Source organism: Oryzias melastigma, linkage group LG16 (assembly GCF_002922805.2).
Source record: "Oryzias melastigma strain HK-1 linkage group LG16, ASM292280v2, whole genome shotgun sequence".
Classification (NCBI taxonomy): Eukaryota; Metazoa; Chordata; class Actinopteri; order Beloniformes; family Adrianichthyidae; genus Oryzias; species Oryzias melastigma.
In genome coordinates this window covers 13636495-13646613 of record NC_050527.1, presented here as the reverse complement: position 1 = coordinate 13646613, position 10119 = coordinate 13636495, and the positions used below count along the sequence as shown (strand labels likewise).

General features: G+C 39.6%; 1 protein-coding gene across 3 annotated transcripts in view; it reads right to left on the bottom strand.

Moving 5' to 3' along the window:
* The window catches only part of triob (trio Rho guanine nucleotide exchange factor b), a 110795-nt gene that overhangs the window by 11524 nt on the left and 89152 nt on the right, over nt 1-10119 (bottom strand). For all 3 annotated transcript variants that reach the window (XM_024267200.2, XM_024267198.2, XM_024267199.2), the window contains 4 exons: nt 2103-2389; nt 1857-2027; nt 808-903; nt 381-529 (listed from right to left, as the gene is read on the bottom strand). In XM_024267200.2, the coding sequence (XP_024122968.1) occupies nt 381-529; nt 808-903; nt 1857-2027; nt 2103-2389 (703 nt within the window). The remainder of the gene's footprint in view (nt 1-380; nt 530-807; nt 904-1856; nt 2028-2102; nt 2390-10119) is intronic.

Below are 10119 nucleotides of genomic sequence, written 5' to 3'. Positions count from 1 at the left end.
AGAAAATTAAGCTTAAATTTGCATTTGTGAGTATTTCTTTATTCAAATTGTTGTGAAATAAGAAAAGAGAATAGAAGCTACACTTGCAGACAAATAAATCTTTTTCCAACTTTGCATCAGGCTCAAAACTGTAGCACAAATATTGCTCGCCGTTTTCGTTGATGCTAGGTTGGGGTTCTGAAGTGATGATGGGAAGTATGGGGAAGTATGGTCGGGCTTACTCCACACGAATAGCCCCGCCCACAACTCAGAGGCAAATTTCTATTGAACTACTGTCACTCTGCAGAAACTTTGAATTGGGAACGCTTTCACAAAGATGATAAGAGTGAGTCTTTAACAAAGTGGAGCAGCTTTTGCTTGTTAAAGGACTTGTAACTCACTGCCGCCGCTTCAGGAAGCCAGATTTGCGCTCATCCACCTCATCCGTGGGTGAGGACGAGGAGAGGAGTGAGTTGTCGGAGGGGTTGAGAGATGGCGAGCTGCTGTCGCCTTGCTCCACGGACAGAGAACTGGGGCGGTCCTCCAGCGACTAAGAACCACAAGGCAGAAAGTGGGGAGAAAAAGAGAAGAAAACTCCTTCATCTTCAAAGAAACAAAAAACCATGTTTGTAGGACATGAGTGTTGTGGTGGAGGACAGCTGGCAGAGTTAGTCAAAGACCTGACAGCTGACCAGCAAGCGTGGAAGCCTTTCTCTGCTACAAAAAAAAAAAAAAGTGTTTGCCTGCACATGTATCTGGAATTGTTTTGTGTACAAGTGTTCCAGATTTACAAGTACTAGTGGGTGTCGATTACAACTTGAAACCTACCATCTTGCTCTTCACCAGCTCCTCGATGGCACTGACCAGTTCTGCAGCACTGGGTGTCTCTGAACTACTAGGACGCGCGGACAGACGAGACGCAGACTGAAAGTCACAGGAAAAGCAAAGGAGTGAGGAAAACTCATGGCGAACATGCAAAACACGACTCAGTCAGCATGCTGGTGCATGCAGCTGTCAGACAGAGGTAACAAAACTTCTGGATCTCTAAAGCTGCAAAATTTAGATAAAACATCTTTCTATAGCTGTCCAAAAAGTATGACTTTGCCTCTTGCAAGAGCAAACAAAAAGTTCAAAAGTGTTTTTTTTTTTTTTTTTACTCTTGCATGCAGCTGTATGTTACCACTGTAAATTAAGCTCACCATTGCTGCGTTTTGCTCCCCTTGACATCGCCACAAGTCCTAATGAAACAGTTAATTGAGGAGCCAAACCGGTTTTAAAGGAAGGGGCGGGGGCAAAAACGGGGGCTATAAGGCGGGAGAGGTCAGGGGCAAACTCCCACACCGGAGTACGTTTGTGCATCGTTTTAGCTCATCAAATGATAGCGTTGCTTTAATACTCCATTGGACACCAAGTTTACCCTTGAACGCCTCGGTACCGCAGACACTTCAAAATGGAGTATTGAGTTCAGCAACATTAAAACAATGACAATTCGGAGTGAATGATGTTTAAGTTAGTCAAAGAAAGGAAGCATGGAGGGGGCAACTAGGTGACGAAGGGTCTGAGGCAGAAGTGTAATTAAATGGAAAGATAGGGGAACTGGGACAGAAGAGAGGCAGAACAGAAGTCAACATAATGCTGAAGAAGGAAACATGCAACCATCAGAAAAATAAGAGGAAAAAAAAGAAAACTTGTTAGTAAAAGTAAAGTTTTATTGCGTAACTGCTAGTTTTGAGCTGATATAAGACATTTGAGAAGAAATATAGCTACAGTTTTTTAAACAAAATGATAATGTGTGATGTTTATAAATGTAAAGAAACAAAAGGAGCAGTAAACTGCTTTACATTACTGCTTTTGAAGGGCTACAGTTGGTGACCCACCTTGTCATCCTGGGAGTCAGGCTGCAGCAGGCTGTGCTGCTGGATGGCCATCGGGGGAGGCAGAGGAACAGCGTCCGCCCCCTCCTCTCCCTCCTCCTCGCCGCAGCTCTGCATCCCCGATGAGGAGGACTTTGACAGGGTGCCGCTGCTTAGCCCTTCGTTGCGCATGCGCTGCAGAAAAAGGCCAGGTGAGTGGAGCGGTGGGTCAACGTCACGAGTTACCCGATGCGGCTCTGATAGTCGTACTTCCTCTAAAGTCTCGTCCTGTGGGGTGGCGGCGCTGTCGTCGGAGTCCTTCTGCGACCCCGGGATCACTTCCATGTTCTTCCGCGTGCCTTCGCGGTTCTTTTTGTGCTTGTGGGCCAGCTTCTTGATGTGGCCGTCCGCTTTGCCCGAGCTGAGTCGGCGCACGGGGCTCGTCAACCACTTCCTTAAGGTGTTCCCGGGGCGTTTGGGTCCGGGCGAGCTGTGGGGACCCAAAGTTTGGCTGGAGCCTGGCTGCAGGGTGTCGTTGCTTGATACAGACAAGGTGTCTAAAGTGAAGAGAAATGACAGATTAATTATTAAGACATATTTGTATAAGAAAGTGCAAAAATATTGAGTTTTCACAACAAAATATTCACAATCAAAGTTGAAAGCAGCTGAAAAGGAAACTTTGATGACTCAACATTCTAGCAGCATTTAAACGCTTTACTTACGGATGAATTTTGGAGACATAAAATGAATCTTACCTCAGATTTGTGTGTAATTTTTAAAGATTTGTGCCTATAGTTGTAATTTTAAGTTTTGCATGTGTAAATTGTATTTTTTTGTATTACATATTTATTGTACTTATATGGAAAATGTATTGTATGAGTTACAAATGAAGAATTACACTCAAACAGTATATACAATACAGTACACACAATAATCTGTATTATGAAAAGCTCGGCCTGCCCTGAGACTGGAAGTTTGTGAGTTCAAATCCAGGCCGAGTGATGCCAAAGACACTAAAAATGGGACACAGCAGCCTTGTTTCCACCGAGTGGTCTGGCTCCGTATTTTGAGCGTTTCCACTGTAAAATGGACTCATTAAACAGGACCAAACCGAACCTCTTGTGGGTCTCCATCGGTCAATTGAAAAATGCAACGGAATGGTTGGAGCGGAGCAGCTCTAGCCACCCTTTAGTTGGCAGAAAGCGAAGACAACATTAGAAAGTGCTAATATAGCGCTCATTTAAGCTAATCTTTCTAAGCATTCGGGTTTTTGCTGTTTCCTGTGTACTCTTTTTGTCACAGATCTCTATTGAAAATGTCTATAAATAAAAGCAAAGCCTGGTCTGCGGTGGAACTGCCAAAGTTCCTTGCTATCCCTGGCGACAGAGTGATAGAGGGTGAGCTAGCGGCATGCTAGCGGCATGCTAGCGGTCTTCGCATGCGCCATGAAAACAAACCACTCAATGGAAAAGAGGCTAACGCCTCCCTGCTCGACACCAAGTATTACGGGGTTGGCCTGGGGGTTAAACCAGCAAATGGTTTCAGTGTCTGCAGCTCACCCCTCCCCCAGGGGCTGGGTCTAAAGCAGAGAACAAAGTTCACACACCGAGCTGCATGACAGCTAACTGAACTTTAAATAGACCCAAGAAAAATATGCAGTAAATGCAACAAATTTCATAGAAGAAGATAACCTAGTTCACTGAATGAAAGGGCTTTAAAAGAAAATACTTAAAAACAGAGTGCTAAAAAAAGTTTTTGTATTGTTCCCAAGTTTTCTGTTCAGGATAATTGCTTCTGGCTCCAAACAAAATACATCTAAGTGCCAATAATGTGCGTTAGAGAAAAAGAACCAAAAAAATAAAATCAATACAAGATCCAGATTAGTGCGCAATCTGTGTTTTGCTCAGTAGGCAGACCTCCTCCACACAGTGATGACTCCTTGGGGAATCTGTAGGAGGAAGCCGAATGACCAGAGATGGAATGATGATAAAATGATGCAGGAGAAAGGCGTGCATGCGGCGCAGTCCGAGCATCTTAAAGAAACATCCTCCCGATATGGAGCAGACCTGCTTATGTTATTCTTAGCCTAAAGACTCGTCATTAGGTGGATAGTTTGGGCACAATATTTGGAAAAAGATTACCGATTTGTTAAAATTGGAGACAAATGCATATATTTATGGGCTGATATTGTGCAGCAGATTGATGAGAAGTTGAGGTTAGCTCCACTTTTTAACCAGTTTAAGTGTTAAATTGCAGCTGAACGGTTTGTATGACGGGCAGGTGTGGAGATTCCTTTTCTCTCCTTGTCTGCATAAACAAATTTGCATGCAGACACCTGCGTCAGTCCCTGAAAGGTTCTTTCCATTAAAGACACGTGTTGGACAGTTCCCAAAATGCAGAAGAAAAAAAAAACAAACAAAACAGGAACAGTGAGAAGTCTCAGAATGCTCATGAAGCTGGAGGCAGTCTCCATCTTAGGCAGCACTAAAGATGTTAAGACTTTACATCCTATAACATCTGTCTGTTGTGTTTCTGCTGCACATTTCCCTCCAAAAAAAGAAATCATTCCATCTAACAGTCAGGAAAAAAAAAAAATCGAACTGCTTTCCAAATCCATATATGCCGCCCAAACTATTTATTTAAAGATGAAGGGAGGAGGAAGAAGCTTCACTTTCTGCCAAAGGGCACTCTGATGGAAGATGATGTTTTAGTATTTAAAAAACACAACAACTGTGTTTTCATGGAACTTCAGGGTTGAGTATTGATTTCAGAGAAACTGTGGGATATTCTCGCCTTTAGCCAACAAAAGTTGCAACAAAAACTGTAAAATTGAATAAATTGGGACGAATAAACGTTGCAAATCAAATGACAAACTTTTTTTAGGGCTGAAATAAACAAATGAGTGAATACAACTTTTGGACACTGGCTTGTCTCTTTGGATGTTAATTCTAGTTTTTTGAAAATGTCTCAGGCTTTAATTTTTTAAAGAAACATAAAAGTAATGGGGAAAAATGGTTAAAGAAGAGGTCTGCAACCTGAGGCCCGGGGGCCTTCATTGTGACCCTTTAGCTTTGAAGAAAAATACAGGGTTTGTGGAATGGTTTGTTTTTGTTAATAGTTTTATCCTTTAAATTTATTTATTTTTTACAAAAAATTATGGTAAATTTCAGAATGATTTATTGTTAGAATAAGATTGAAGCAAATATTCTGATCTTCTGCTGCACAACAGCGTCTAAACGTTATTAGGAGATGAACTTCTTCATTACATGAACAAGTTCATGTACAGATGTTTTATATTTTACAGGAAAAGGAGAAAAACAAAGAAAGATCACCAACGTCTTGGTGATGGAAAACGTCGAGTTACATTTGGCTTTCTTACATTTTTAATTCAAGTAAATCTGCTGCAGCGGGAGGATTTTATCTGACAAAAGAGTGCATTTTATTTTGAAAGGAACTACAATGCGCTGCTGTCAAAAGTAAAAGAAGTTAGAAATAGTATATAAAGAAAAATATAATGCTTTTTATGATCATTGGTGTGTATATTTAAAGCTACATTTAAAAAATGAATGACTGAATGGTCAAAAAAACATCAATAAAGGGGATTTTTTATAAACAGATTTGTGGAACTTAGTTATTTTAATGAGTTTTGGTGTCTGAAAGCATGAAAATGGACCAAATGGTTCTTTTGGTGATAATGGCTACAGACTTAAAGCCTTTTTCTAGCTTGAATAGAACTCTAACTAATAGTATGCCAAACAGACCATACACGTGATCTGGTTTATTGACTGTAAACAGAAAATTAAAATTAAAGTAAAAGATCAAAAGGTGATTGGAGCGGCACGTTAAAATCAATTGTATGACATGATTCATTTAGTTAGATTTTATCCAACTGTAAAAATTAGCAGGTTTGATCACAAGTTTGTGTTTTTTTTATCATTTCTGATATTTCAGTCTGGGTCATCTAAGTGGAAAACTGCCAGTAAAAAAACTGAGATGCTATAAAAAAATAAAATAATGTCATAAGCAGTCCATCCTTCAGACTGAACAGGAGAGGGGCTTTCAGGCCGACCGCATGGAAATTCAAAACAAGCGTCGACATTCAGGTGGAATTACGCCATAAGTCGTGGAAGTTGAGGCAGTTCTCCACATGCTAAGCATTAAGAAAGTTATGAGCCATTATTCTGAAGCCTTTCTGCTCGCATCGCACCAAGCAAACGCCGTTCAAACTATTGTGCAAGTGAAATCAGAGAGCACAAGAAATCTCTTTGGTTACCGAACTCTGTTGTTGAGTGTTTCTAACATAAGAGGTGATGCAATACACAATGCAATGCAAAACATCTGTTTGGGTTTCTTCTTTTTTTATGTTTGAAAGGTTGTTGCGTTTTAGGGTAACGTGAAGCAAGCAGAGCTCAGTGAAGTAGAACAGAACTCTCACGAGGAACAAACAGACTTTATGCAGACATGCTGGAGATGAAAATACATCCCAGCTGCTACTGTACACAGGAGCTGCAGGCGCACTTTACAAAGAACAAATTTGGGACTTTTTATGTAACAAATTATAAAACGTCACTTTAGAAAAACCTAATAACCTTTGAGGTACATTTATATAAAAGACTAAAAAAAGTCTAATGTTTGCACAGATTCAGAAAGGAGTTTATGTAATAGCTCATGTAATTTTCAAATAATTAAAGTGTAAATGTGTGGAAATGAGGTAATCACCCTAAACAGTAAGCACAAATACCGCTATCGGTTCACAGTTGAGATGTATGAAAAAAAAAGAGATCCATCTTATTTTTAGAAGATTTAGAGTGTATTCAGACTGGAAAAGTCTGTTGGTCCAGATAAAAAACAGTTCAAGTCTGAATGGAGTCCTGAACCTTGCATGGTCTGTATTCAGACTGCCATCAAACAGACATTTCTGTTGCTTGTAAACAAAACCACATGACTAAAGATCCTCTCAGTCATTGGTCAGAAAGTACGAGGGCGGAGATCAGCAACAAGAGAAAGAATAATGGAAGTTTTTGAATAATTTTCGGGATAGTTTACTTGTTCCAACTTTATATTTTGCTGACCAATTTTGAACTTGATTAACACAACACTACATTAACCTCAGGGTACTTTGATATGAAGATTTGGTAATGTAGTCTTGGTGTGCTGCAAGACTCTTACTTTGAAGACGACGGCAAAGAAAGACGCTGATAAGTGTTTATGACATATAGATCGTCAGGAAAACAGTCTGAAAACAATGTTTATCACATTAAAAGTTGTTTTAATGAGCCTGCATTCATCAAATATTTAAATGAGTTTTCATTGTTGTTCTGTTACTTTCTTTACAACCCATAATTCTCGACTTCAGTGACCGTTTCTGTCCAATTGTTCCACTTCGAGCATAGACTCTGTTCAGACTGAGAAAACTTAGAGCAGACTGGTGCGAGACCCCCTCCAAAAATGGGTCAGAGAGCGGTTCCTGGTCCCAGATCAGGGTCCGCTTGAGTGTATTCATATTGAATATTTGTACTGGATTATGGGGGAAACAAACTCTGGTTCACTTTAAGCGAACCTAGTGTGTACAGTCTGAATACATGCTTAAAAATCATTAGTCATAACTTTTGTCCATTACAAATTCAGAACAGAAATGTGTTTTTTTTTCCTTTTATTAACAATTAACATTAATACCATCATCAATTATAGAGAAATTGGTGTCAATTAAATACAGTTCGTCATTGTCTCTTATCTTTTTCCTAAGTAAAAACATTATTATTTATATTTTATTGCTTATTTAATCATTTAGACACAGATCCTTAAAAAAATACAATTTAAAACATCTTTATTTTTTTTAATTACGTAATCTCTGCTAAAGTGATTAGTTTGGCACCATTAGTGAATTGATGTTCCCTTTCTGATCTTCAGCTTAACTCATCAGCCCCTCATTTTATTACTGTCCTGATGAGATAAATGTGATTGTTTTAGGAGCTGGGCAGGAAATGCCTTCCTCCAACAGCACATGTATGTACACACTTGTGACAACATGAACTGTGAGCACACGCTAACGTTAAATGGAACAAGCCTCCTCCGCTCGGTTCAAACAAGCAACAGGGAGAACAAGATGTTGTTTGATGTCCTGAAACACGATCGGGTCTTCAGTCGCCCTCGCCGAGAGTCAAGCAGATGTTTTCCATTACTAATGCAGATGTCTGCTTGTTTACCTATCAAGCTACTGACACAATGGAGGGATTTACAGATGGAAGATGGTGAGGGGTATTTTTTTTTAGCATAGTACCACCAATGGAATGCCGGGTGTCTCCAGGAAAATGTTTGTGTGGTCCTATCCTTGTGAGAAGTCAGCGGAAAACACACCGACGCAGTGATTTGTCCTTGTGGTTGATGATGGTGCAGCATCTGTGGAAGTTTTTCATCCTGACTTGTGCATTACTGGACTTTTTAACATTCAGTTTGGACATCAGCTGGATGTTTAAACCCACAAAGATATAATCTGGTGAATGAGATAGGATTAAATACCCCATCACATAATGATGCATTCTCCAAACATAATCCCTAAATCCACAGGTGGACTGAAGGCGGATAGCATAGCATAGGATGACAAAACATTTATAAGTTTTTAGCTTGTTTTATGTCGTAATGCATATTTAATTACTATGCTTTTTTAATTATTTTCATAAAACCACCAAAGTTGTAAACTTAAATGGCCAAAAACTTCACATTTTCCTACCCAACAAATCTCCTTTCCTTTAAAAATGACTCAAAATTTAGATCATCAAGGCAAAATTACAATTCTAAATAAGAAAATGTTCATATCTGACAAAATACTAGTTTATTTACTTGTCTGGATTAAGGCACATACCAAGATCCAGCAGCCAGAACTTGCAGTTGTCAGAGTGTTCTCCTGTCAGATCCATTGAGAAGAATGGATTCAAAGACACCAAGGAGTCGATCCCACGAGCCATGCTGGCTAAAAGCAACAACTTTGCGATTCTAAATTGAAATACGTCCTTTCATCCTTTGTTCAACATCCTCTGTAAAACAAAGTCTTCAACAAAAAGGTTTCATTTTTAGAGAGAAAAAAGTATAAAATCCACATCCGGAAGACAGGAGAAAGTCAAATGCCGCATTGGATGGAGAGTAGGATGTTTTTCTCTTTCTTATTTTGTATCCCTCCCTTCCTCTCTTTCTCTCCAGTGAGTGGGCTGCTGCTGCTGCTGCTGCTGAGAGGATATTGGGCAAACCTCCACTGTGCCTCTCCTATTCTAAAGGGACGTCTGGAAACATGCAGCTCATCTACCGTATTACCCTTTGTAGGAGCGCCCACTCAAAGGGAGTGGGCGGGCGCATATTTTACAGCCGTTAGGATGCATGCGTGATACGCCGTACGCCTGCAACAAATATAGACTCGGTTATGAAAGCCGGCTGAAGAGGACGACTGAATCCACCGTGGATGGTTGTGACGGAAATTTCAGGAAAGTTTAGAGCAGCTTTGGAAGCCAGATGCACAGAGAGATCTGGGTTTACACAGAGTGAGGCTGCGCGAGCTGCCCTGTGAGGGCAGATGCAATAAATCAGCCTTCAAGTGTGCTCCAGTAAACTTAAGGGAAAGTCAGTTTGACTTTGAGAGTTCTCTTTGTGAAAAAGGAACATTTCAGCAATTTTGCTGTTTTTAACATGTTTTTGTGGCATTTTTTTATTATATTGGGGGGCTTTTATAAAGAAAATTAAGATTTATTTCTTTATTCAAATTGTTGTAAATCAGAAGCAAAAATACCATTGGAAAAAGCTTGTAGGTAGAGAATACTACGGCAAGCCAGAAGCTCCCTGCTCCACTCCATTCCAATGCATTCACTTGGAGACAACTAGATCCATGCATGTCTTCGTGTAGACAGATGGATGATGGGAAGGAGGCGGGCTTACTCCGCACCAACAATCCCAACAAATTCTAATGAATTACTGCCACTCTGCAGAAACTATGTCTTAAAAAAAAATGACACAGTTTTCTTTCTTTATTTTGCAGAAAAACTGCAAAATCATAATTAAAAGATGATTTTGAAATAGATCAAAAGATGATCAGAATGGAACTTTGAATCCAGGTTTGAAAATACACATACATTTAGTACAATCACCTGAAAGGTCATCTTTTATAAAGATAATCTAATTATAGTAAAAATACAAGCAATCCTGCTTAAGCAAAAGTTGGACAAAATAAAAAGTTGATTAAGTCAAATCCCTGTTTGGATAAAAACAAATCCATGATTATATTTTAAAAATGTACAATATA